We start from the raw sequence: 10,756 nt of genomic DNA on the forward strand, positions 1-10,756 counted from the left end.
CAAGTCATATGTACAAATAATTTGTATAGCCGATTCAAAAACTATCTGTATAAATATAATTTATACAGATTCTTTTATACATACGGTTAAAAAAATATTGTATGTAGAGTTTTAAAACCATTCATATAAATTATTTTTCTACTAGTGAACGTGGGAAAAGAGGGAAGGACCGGTAGGATGCTGCGAAGCACAAAGAATTTGGGGGCTAAGACCTCGTATCAGCTGATGGACGGGAGCACGCTCCGTCACTGGCTGTCGTAATGAGCCAACACTTTTAGATATCTAAATAGATTTAAATAAAAATTATTCAATTACAAAGTTATATATATTATCGATAGATATAATTTTTATATAAAAAGTATTTCTATTCGAGATTATATAAAAAAATCATAATTTTTTTAAATGTTATTTACGGGACACAAGACCTCTTAGCACTAGATAATATGAAAAAATTATGAATTTTTTTAAAATATCTTCTATGGGATACATGACCTGTCGGCACGCGGAGTGCTGATAGACTCTAAGACCCACTAACACGTAGCATGTCGGCATACGGAGTGCCAATAAATACTTATTTATGAAAATATCAGATTTTATATATTATTCTTGCATTTTTCAATAAAATAATATTATTTTAAAAAGCTCAATTTTCAACTGGCTCATGTCAACTTCCAAATTTAGCAGCAACCAACTGGAACACGAAAATCAAAAAAGATCCAAGGGCTGACATTCATCCAAACCACCCTTTAAAAATCCCGACTCCATAAACCCTAGCAGGCAAGCAAGCAACCTTCGTCCCAAAACCCCTTACTGCCCCCGCTCCCGCCTCCAGCCCATGGCGTCCCTCCCGAACGGCGCCGCCGCCACCGGTTCCTCCGGCGCGCCCGCGGTGGATAAGGAAGTGGACTTTGCCAACTACTTCTGCACCTACGCCTACCTCTACCACCAGAAGGAGATGCTCTGCGACCGCGTCCGCATGGACGCCTACCACTCCGCCGTCTTCCGCAACGCTCCCCACTTCCGCGGCAAGGTGCGAGGACCTTCTACACCTTTGAAAGCCCTTAAAAATTCGATTTTTGTTGAAATTCTGGGATCCGATTTGATGGATTTGGCGGATCTATCAGGTTGTGCTTGACGTGGGCACGGGGAGCGGCATCCTTGCGATCTGGAGCGCGCAGGCCGGGGCCAGGAAGGTGTACGCCGTCGAGGCGACTGATATGGCGGAGCACGCGCGCGAGCTCGCGCGCGCCAACGGCGTTGCGGACATCGTCGAGGTGATACAGGGCACCGTGGAAGACGTTGTGCTTCCGGAGAAAGGTGAGCCTTAATTTCTTGATTGTTCTTACTGTGCTTCCTGAATCGATGGTAAAAAGAAAGATTTGTGTCGCTATTGGAATGGTACTCCAGCCATATGAAATAGTGCAAAGTATTAGGCTTTATCATATCAAGAGAAAAGTTCAAATCTGTAATTTAAACATGGAGGTTATGATGTGTCGAGTATTGATTAATGACTACTCTGTTTCTGTCTGTTGTTTGGAACGGCAGTGGATGTCATTATATCAGAGTGGATGGGCTACTTTCTTTTGAGAGAGTCCATGTTTGATTCTGTCATTTGCGCACGTGACCGCTGGTTGAAGCCAGATGGTGTAATGTAAGTCAATACTGCAAGTTATATTAACAAACACTATCAAAATTCTTTTGTTTTTGAAAGAAATCAAATGCCCTTTTGAATATGCTGTTGGTGCGCGCAGAACACAGATTTGCTTAATGTGAGATCATATTTTTTGCAGGTATCCTAGTCATGCTCGGATGTGGCTAGCACCGATAAGAACTGGTTTGGGTGACAAAAAGATGGAAGATTTTGATATTGCTATGGATGACTGGAATCTATTTGTTGAGGACACTCAAGCTTATTATGGGGTCAACATGAATGCTTTGACAAAGGCATATCGTTCAGAAAATGAAAAATACTATCTCAAGGTACTCATCCTTATTTCTCTGCTAGTTGATGACTGCAGTTTCTGAATGTAAAATTGGGGGGGGGGGGGGTTAGCTTATGAATGACTTTTATGTTTTTACGGTAACGTATCTTTTTTAAGTATGTATAAGGTCCTTTCTTGCACCTTCCTAAGTAATTACAATACTCAATTTAGAGGAAAAAAATGATCCTTTTCACTTTATTGCCATACTTTGAATGAACTGTTGCTTACGTATCCATTGAAATATGAGTTCTATCAATCTAATTTAGCTTTTTAACCTTTTCAAGCACACCCTAGATGCTTATCCTAAATCTGGGTATACTTTTTGTGGCTATTTCGATACTTTGTTATGGGATAAATAGGTTATCATCTTTCAAAAACTCTTCCTAGGAAATCAGCATGCAAGAGCAGTGAATGACTAAGCCTATATGTTTTATGCGCCTTTCCCGCAAGCTTAATCTACACATGGTTGCCTTCTTCTGCAGTCTTCAATATGGAACAATCTTCATCCAAACCAAGTTATCGGTCAAGCTGCAGTTATCAAGGAAATTGATTGCTTGACGGCCACTGTTGATGATATTCGAGAAGTTAGAGCACAAGTTATGTTGCCAATCAGCCTCGATGAAGCTAGATTAGCAGCACTAGCTGGATGGTTTGATGTTCATTTTCGAGTATGTCAAACTGAATTGCTACCCACTTTATCTTATGATAGAATTACACTTTACTCAAGGCAGGTGCTTATTATATTTAATATTACATTTCAGGGTAGTAAGCAAAACCCTGCAGTGGAAGAAGTTGAGTTAAATACGGCTCCGAATGAGCGTGGTGGAACTCATTGGGGGCAACAGGTTGGTTTCCTGGGATATAGATCATTACATTTTTGTTGTCACTCCTTGAATTTGTTACCGGCTATAGCTTATAGTTTCAAATTGCTAAATCCTTCTCCTTCAAATAGTAAAAGAATTTTCTGTTTTCTTTTATGAATTTATTATAAGCAGGAGCAGAGAGCAAACCTTCTCTTGCAAATATGGAACTTATTTATATTTTGAAGACGTATATGTTTATTTCAATGAAATTAGTCTACATATGAATGATTTTACTTGAAATGATAACTTTTTCAAAACAACATATTCCTTCAATTGATTGTGTCATTATTGAAATGTATACCATTCATAAAACAGTTACCTGGTCTGGCAAAGTTCATCATATTTTCTTTTCTTTTTAAGGTATTCTTGCTGAAGCCACCTCTGAAAGTAACTAGAGGAGACAGTGTTAAGGTTTCCTTCTCGATGGTTCGCTCAAAAGAAAATCATCGACTTATGGATATGGAGTTCACCTATGAATTGCATGAGTTCTCTGGCAAGCAGCACCCAGCAATCACAACCAAGATGTACTTAGAGTAGAGCAAGGTTCGGTTCGAAAAACTATAATATGTTTATGACTTTAGCTTTTTGAAGTTGTTTTGATTGTATCATATGCATATGCATATGCATAGGGGGGATATTGAAGATATGCCACTCCATCCGTCATTGTTTGAGAATTTTCCACTCAATGACTTGCTGACATGGGGGGATATTGAAGCATGCTGCATTGCCTTGAGTGATAACAGGGTTCAATCTAACCTTGCTCATTTTGTGTTTAATACTGTGACAGAACTCTGACTAGACCTGATTCGTTTGATGAAAGACGGAGTACGGGTTACCATGTGTCCTTATGTTGCTGTCGCCGAACCCTTGCTCAGAAGTTGAGCAACTGTAACCCTAGCATGTGTGGTATTCATAGCATGGCCTAAAGGCCACCTTGTGTTATACCCATGATGTGTACAATGAGACCATGAGGCATGATGGCATGCCAGAGATTTTGTTGTATTGGTAATGTCTTATTGTTTGATTGCTCAAGTAATGGGAGCTATTGCTTCTTGACATTATTGCCCTGTTACCATCTTCCTGATGTTTTAGTTCTGATCTTGATCTGCATAATGTTGTTTGGTAACACTCGATACATTGGACGATTAGCCGTAGAAATTTTGTTGAATTCGGTTGCCTAAGTACTACCTTTTCCAATTATTCTCCAGTTTGGTAAGATCGGTTTTGTATGGTAATGGACGAGTCTGATGCGTGATGCAGTTCATCCTCTGCCAGTGCCCGGGCTCCCACCCAACCAGTGAGGCTTGCGGCGTGGTGAGACCCTGAGCAGTCTTTGCATCCAAAAGACCAGAAGATAATTCATTTGTTCTTTTCGGAGTTCACACCCAATTTTTGCCATTTCATTCAGAGAGGAATTGATGCATTCAGACAATTCAGATAAGCCTTTGCAACACTCAGTAGCTTTACTAGGTGCAACAATACATTACAGCGTGTCGTTGCACATGCCTTACGAGCCACCTAATTATCAAAATAGGGTTTATAGTATGTACACCCCAAAACAAAATATTGCAGATTTCTCTTCTGAGTAGTGCATTTGGGCACCCTCTCACATCAGGCTCAGACGCTCAGTCCTTAAAAATATCATAAACAACATGACAAGCGTTCTCCTCATGCCTTATTTCCTTTTTCTTTTTGGTAGTTCCTTTCCTTACTTCATCAACAAAAGTGCGTCCCGGTGTCGCCCAAGGAGAGTCAATGCAGTTGCGGCTATATGATGAGCAGTTAGGCCAGCCAAATCGAGTTGCTCAGCGAGCGAAGCATGTTCTATGTACCTGTCTGGCAGCACAATGGGTCGCCACTGCAAGTTACAAAGAAATGGGCATAACCTTGAAGATTAGCATGCAGAAACAACGAAACTTGCCGAACACTGAGCCTCAAGTGAAATTACTACCACTTAACAGGACAGGAAGACTGAAGTGCACAACTGCAATGCAGGAGCACAGAACACACGTCGTGTAGGTAGAAAAGACAAAAACAGCAAAGCTAAGTGGTTGGATCCTTACCTTTATTTGGCCATCTAGTAGACCATCGAGTGAAATAAATTGTGAGACATGCGAGCCAAAGCCACCAACTGTTCCTTCTTCCACCGTGATAAGAAAACTGTGCTGTTGGCATAACGTTCTGATTAAATCAATGTCAAGTGGCTTGCAAAATCTCGCATTGGCAACAGTCGCCTGAATGCCAAAGTTGGATAGAAGAGATCGAGCTATCAAGCATCTCTGAACCACTTCACCATAGCCGAGAAAAGCTATCTCTTTTCCTTCGGCAAGAATCTCTCCTTTGCCAATCTGAAACAGAGATCATAAACTATTGCAACTACTTTTAAAACTTGGAAGCATGCATGTTACCAGAAATACTACAATATATAAAGTTTAATTGCCATTAAGCCTGTTAGTAGCAAATCGGAGACTTGTCTAGTAACAAATTCAGAATGTTATGTTCATGACGAGTTCCTTGAGGTTAGATAAAAGAATCACTTCGGTGCTTTTTAAGATGATAATATAAACCCATTCTCTTCCTTTTCGAAGAATCCAGTTCCTTTATATTTTCTTAAAGGTAGAAAATGTATAGAATTTCTACAATGTTTCTTATTCTTCCTGGTGATAAAACATGGGGTTCCATGAAGTAAACCTACCTCAAGTGGATTCCCATATGTTAAAGTACTGCTAGTTCCAACAATGGCACCCCTAGGATACCGGAAGCAAATAGGTCTGTCCTCAATCATTGCAGCTGTTGCTACCATGTCAATAAGTTCATCCTCATTAGATGGTGACATGACAATCATGTTCGGCAAGCATGACATGAATGTAATGTCAAATGCTCCTGAATTAGTTGGCCCCTCTGACCCCACCAGACCAGCATTTGTGATTGCAAATCGAACTGGTATCTTTTGCATGTCCACATCTTCAACTATCTGTCATACATGTGAGCTTTATGAAATGTAATTTACATTACATTAAAGCTTTATGAAATGTAATTTACATTACATTAAAGCAGCCTTGCAGATTTAGTGGATTTAATTTACTATCTGCCATAATGTAATTTAGCAACAGTATGTGTTGGCACCTGATCATATGCTCGCTGAAGAAATGTTGATGGAATTATGCAGAAAGGTTTTAAACCTCCACATGCCAAACCAGCAGAAAAGGTAACAGCATGTTGCTCGGCGATGCCCAAGTCAAAAAATCTGTCTGGGAATCTGGACTGGAATAAACGGAGTGATCGATCCACTCCCATGCCACCATGAACTACCACAATGCGCTTGTCATTCTCTGCTTCTGTTGTCAGTGCTTCCACAAAATAGTCATTATATGTCCTAGAAAGTCCACTCTCTAAAAACTTAAGAAGAGCATGGCTTGAGTTTGAAGGCTCTGTTACCAGAAAAAAGAAACTTATCAATTAAGACTCGTCTATCCGTAACTCTGATTCACATAGCTTGTACATGCAAATACCTACAGTTAGGATCTCAAAGAACAATAATATCATAATTAACAAAATGACTAGTACATTAGCACTCCTAGACTCCTAATGATACTTATTAGTATGCGGAAACTTAAAGGAACCCCTAAATGTTGCTACTGACATCAATCCTACTAGTCTGACATCATTTCAAGTAAAATGCTAATCACAAATTCTATCAATTTTTTATGGTGTGAGTACTGCCAGTTCCTCGACTTGCCATGTTTCTTCCTCCCATACATGAGGAACCCCAGTGCAGTTGTAACCGGGCAAGAGATAGTAAAAAAAAAAAAAGATTAGCATGCCTCCTAGTTTAGCTAAACCAGCATGCGCATTATCACAGAATTGTACAAATTTTGATAGTGATATTGATCACAAACCTTCCTCATTTGTAGTGATGTCACTCTTAATATTGCCACCAGTGTCATTTTCTGTCCCAGTAATTACATGTACAAGTACTGGACCAGTTGAATCTAAAGTGGCGACCTCCTTAAGTACACAGATTAGATCATCAATGTTATGCCCATCAATAGGACCAATATAATACAGTCCAAGTTCTTCAAAAAGGGTTGCTCCATGAGGACCTATCATACCACGAGCATACTCGTCAACCTTGGCAGCAAATTCATGCATCCCTTTGCCAAACCATTTAGTAAGTCCCTAGGAAGAGAAATTCAAATATCAAACCGAGCATCTTAATATAGCATAATACAACACTATTAATTTTTTACAAGGAAAGAAATTAGGTAATACAACTATGGGCATGCTAAAAGTCCAATGCAGTATTCACGACAAAATCAAAAGGAATACAAACATTTACCTTTGCAGCCTCCCTAAACCTCCTAAATCCTTTGCTGGATTGAACCTTGCTGAGAGCACTAGAAAAGGCGTTGACTGACATCTTTGGCCGGCCATCTGCTTTAGGAAGCAAGGTGTGACAGCTATCATTTAGAATAACAACCATGTTAGAATCGAGGAAACCAGCATGACCCATTGCCTCGTACACTTGGCCAGCCATGGTTGTCCAATTACTGATAACTGTCACTATTCGATTTTTCCTCCCATTTATATCCCTTGCAACCGCCATCCCTGATAAGAAGTAATTCTCAAGCTATAGAAAGGAAAGGAAATGATTAAAAAGACTGATATGAAAGAAGTGGGAACCAGGAAATTGGTGAACAAGGCTTGGATTTTATTAGGCTGTGTAAACTTTTGTGATGATTAATCTGTCTACTGGAAACATTTTATATTGTGAGGGTTCCATGTGTTTCACAGTCAATCTAGCACATAAATAAAGAACAGGAACTTAGAGCAGTACACATAACAATTTATATCAGGCTCTCTGTTTTTTTCTTATTTGCTTGGTGCTGCATACATAATTGGATTCAAAAACTAGATCTAACTTTCTTGAATTTCTCAAGTATCCAGGCCATAAATAAAATGCATTCAAATGAAAGTAACTGTTGAGCATTATGCAACTTCCACATGCAGAGAATAGGTCCCACAATAAAATAGATGCTATTTGACATGCAAGACATGAATGACCAACAAGGACAGTACCCAGGCCAGCAGAAAGACTATTGCATCCATGTCCAGCACCGAAGGGATCATACTCGCTCTCAAAACGAGATGTGAAACCAGAAAGGCCATTTTTTTGTCTAATGGTATGGAACAGAGAGCGCCTTCCTGTGAGAATCTTGTGCGCATATGCCTGTTGCAAGAAAATTATTGAGGAAAAAAGATAGATGAGAAAGTTGAGCATTACAGATATCTTACATATTAAAATAGTAATCCAGTAGCTATTCACAGAGATCAGTGACAGGGATCCTACATGCTGACCAGCATCCCATAGTATCTTATCCATTGGGGCATTGAACACGTAATGTATAGCAATTGTCAGCTCCACAACTGAATGGCCAGGACTACATGGCTGGCATTTTCTGGACATTATGAAAGATATTTCTGAGCGAACTTCATTAGCCAACTGCTTCAGCTCCTGTTATTTTTTAGATCTTTGAGTGTCAAAATTTTCTCAATCATATATTAATAGAAAGGAACCCTTAAAAAGTATGACCCTGACGACCTTACTAGATAGATTTTTCAAATGAATTGGTGCATCGATTGTGTCCAGGATTGGTGTAGGGTCCTTCTCCCAGAAAAAATCATCGACATCAGGTAATGCGGCCAATCTGTGAGTCAAACCCTGCACATGAAGCACATCACTGTTGTATTATAGATGTTGGAAAATTGTTCAGGCATAAATGCATGTCCCTTACTGATATATTTGATGTTTGGAGCTAAACTTAAAACTCTGAAACTCAAAAGTTCTTTTGTGATTTACACATAGCAACTATGGAAAGAGCATACCCTCAATGGCGAAGCAGATAGAGTTTGGCACGGCTTCAAATCTGTCCGATTGCATCTCACATACTGAAGAGCATAGCAATGGTAACTTCTGGAGTGCAGAAGGGCACAATCTTCGTACACTAAATTACGAATGAGTGGAGAACGCAGAAACGCCGTATCCATGTTGGACGTTACCTGATGCCCCAAAACCTGCAATCTGATGATCAGGTTGAAAAAAATCCTGAATTGAGTAAGACAGCTGGATCTGATGAGCAAGAAGCTTCTTCCCCAAATTCACAACTGGCAATAAGCTAAAAGAAAAGGAGAGTAAACACAAACGAAAAGGACTGCAACCACCTCCTCAAATCGAGCCTCCCGTGCTCCTGAAACCGGCAGATGCCGCCGCCTTCTCTCCTCGCGCAGGACCGGCGGCGACGGAGCCGGATGCGACTCCTGGCGCCTTGCGTGGGAGAGTGGGAGGCAGCGAACCCTAGCTCAGCACCAATTTGGGAGGATGCGATTGCGGCGTGTTGCGCTGAACTGAGAATTTTTTTAATACTACTTTTTTGTGCGAAAATAATACCGAAAATAAAAAATTCTAAAAATAATACTATTCGTCTAACGTTCGGTGAAAACTTGTTTTCGCGTATGAAAACACTATTTTTTTTAAATCGTATAGTAAAAATAGACAACCCGTTCCCGGCGACAGTTTAGAGTCACCGACGGCAGCTTCGATGCTATTTTCTTTAAACCGTTAGACAAAAACTATTTATCACCAAACTATACATAGAAAAATAATTTTTGCTAAACTGTTGAACCAAAACTCCCCGTGAGCTCAACGTGAATCCTATCTCATGCGAGCTCAGCGTGAACTATCTCTTACGTCGGAATGTCCAATTTTTTTATCGATAAAATATTATATCGCTTTTTTATTTCCAATTGAACTTATTTTTTATACGGAATGGAGAGATATAAATAAATCGTAGAATCGATTGTCCGACAATGGGACGTGGGTAATAAATATTACATGGGAGATTACAATAGTAGTTGTAAAACATAAGTAGTATAGAACATGATACAAATATTACATAGGCTAATGAACATTACATGTGATATGGAGTTTTTCGTCGTAGCGTGAATAGACCCTAACCACAAAGAGCTGACGAAAACCAACATTGGTATGTACGGTACGCATAAAGAGTAATCTAATAGCGTGTCGCTGCTAAACCTAACATGCCTTAAAAAATTAAAATATGTCGGGTTACAATAGATACTCTCTACTGAGTGCCCCTAGGATATTTGCCTTTATCAGGGAATATGTGCCCACCGACCTAGCACGACGGGTCCTCTCTCGCTTCGTTTCCCTCTCTGCTTCTCGTGCTTTAGCCGCGGCATGCTCAGCCGCTGCCTTTCTCATACGCTCCTTCTTCTGATGTTTCGGCCATAGTTCCTCCTGCTATTGCTCGTACTCCGACGTTCGTACACTTCCCTTCTCCACCGCATGCTCATGTTGATCCACCGCTTTTGGTGCTTATTTTGCTCTATATTGAGCCATTCCATGAAGTCATAGATAGGCGGAGAAGATTGGACAAATGAAACAAGAAGGGAGATTAGTAAAATAATGCATGAAATAGAATGAAAAGTGCCACATGAGTGATCTATATCGCTATATCGATGGGTACTCATACGGTCCATGTTGAGGCTTGTCGTACTGGTAGTTGGTACACATGAAGAAACATAAGCCATATGTGTAGGATATGTCCTGAGACTCGCGAAGCCTATAAGGATCGTCACAGAAGCGCATTGGCGGTTCGACCTCCTAGGGGGTGAAAATCCTCTAATGCTTATTGGGTGGGCTTGGTGGAGCTGAGGAAGACATTACAATTGAGAGAGCTGAGGAATGAGTGATCTATTCATAGATGAGGGTGGGATTATTTATAATGGATAGGGGCTAGTGTATGGACTAAGTGCACGGGCTTGGCTGGGGGCTAGAGCATAGCATTCCCTGTGAAAGCTGAAAAACTTGTAGCATTGATGCTTGACAGA

The 10,756-nt window shown here is 40.2% G+C and overlaps 2 protein-coding genes across 5 annotated transcripts; one reads left to right on the top strand and one right to left on the bottom strand.

Annotated features, from left to right (window-relative positions):
- The first annotated feature begins 759 nt into the window (after nt 1-759).
- LOC133926217 (protein arginine N-methyltransferase PRMT10) lies at nt 760-3,906 on the top strand. The gene is made up of 8 exons (XM_062372018.1): nt 760-1,030; nt 1,125-1,317; nt 1,546-1,651; nt 1,791-1,980; nt 2,465-2,650; nt 2,744-2,827; nt 3,206-3,388; nt 3,633-3,906. The coding sequence occupies exons 1-7, from the start codon at nt 836-838 to the stop codon at nt 3,380-3,382; spliced, it is 1,131 nt and encodes a 376-aa protein (XP_062228002.1). The 5' UTR covers nt 760-835; the 3' UTR covers nt 3,383-3,388; nt 3,633-3,906.
- A 377-nt stretch (nt 3,907-4,283) lies between these two features.
- LOC133926218 (probable 1-deoxy-D-xylulose-5-phosphate synthase, chloroplastic) lies at nt 4,284-9,244 on the bottom strand. 4 transcript variants are annotated; one of them, XM_062372020.1, is made up of 11 exons: nt 9,068-9,244; nt 8,732-8,920; nt 8,448-8,567; nt 8,196-8,360; nt 7,925-8,075; nt 7,185-7,453; nt 6,745-7,024; nt 5,972-6,276; nt 5,541-5,819; nt 4,909-5,193; nt 4,284-4,703 (listed from the first exon to the last, which is right to left on the bottom strand). In XM_062372020.1, exons 2-11 carry the CDS (start codon nt 8,891-8,893, stop codon nt 4,554-4,556), a joined length of 2,166 nt encoding a protein of 721 aa, XP_062228004.1. In that variant the 5' UTR covers nt 8,894-8,920; nt 9,068-9,244; the 3' UTR covers nt 4,284-4,553. The 4 variants fall into 4 exon arrangements, with proteins under 4 accessions (XP_062228004.1, XP_062228003.1, XP_062228005.1 ...); XM_062372019.1 differs by having other exon boundaries at nt 8,732-8,927; XM_062372021.1 differs by lacking the exon at nt 9,068-9,244 and having other exon boundaries at nt 8,453-8,567; nt 8,732-8,750.
- Nucleotides 9,245-10,756: the final 1,512 nt, after the last annotated feature.

The sequence above is a fragment of the Phragmites australis genome, chromosome 8, assembly GCF_958298935.1.
Source record: "Phragmites australis chromosome 8, lpPhrAust1.1, whole genome shotgun sequence".
In the NCBI taxonomy this organism is placed as follows: Eukaryota; Viridiplantae; Streptophyta; class Magnoliopsida; order Poales; family Poaceae; genus Phragmites; species Phragmites australis.

What these genes read in the sequence shown, in the direction of transcription:
- LOC133926217 (XM_062372018.1), top strand. Translation starts at nt 836, where the DNA reads ATGGCGTCCCTCCCGAACGGCGCCGCCGCCACCGGTTCCTCCGGCGCG. An exon ending in TTGAAGCCAGATGGTGTAAT is followed by an intron (nt 1,652 to 1,790) that starts GTAAGTCAATAC and finishes TATTTTTTGCAG; the next exon opens with GTATCCTAGTCATGCTCGGA. An exon ending in GAACTCATTGGGGGCAACAG is followed by an intron (nt 2,828 to 3,205) that starts GTTGGTTTCCTG and finishes TTTCTTTTTAAG; the next exon opens with GTATTCTTGCTGAAGCCACC.
- LOC133926218 (XM_062372020.1), bottom strand. Translation starts at nt 8,893, where the DNA reads ATGGATACGGCGTTTCTGCGTTCTCCACTCATTCGTAATTTAGTGTAC. An exon ending in GGTTTAGGGAGGCTGCAAAG is followed by an intron (nt 7,025 to 7,184) that starts GTAAATGTTTGT and finishes TTCTCTTCCTAG; the next exon opens with GGACTTACTAAATGGTTTGG. An exon ending in CATATGGGAATCCACTTGAG is followed by an intron (nt 5,194 to 5,540) that starts GTAGGTTTACTT and finishes TCTCTGTTTCAG; the next exon opens with ATTGGCAAAGGAGAGATTCT.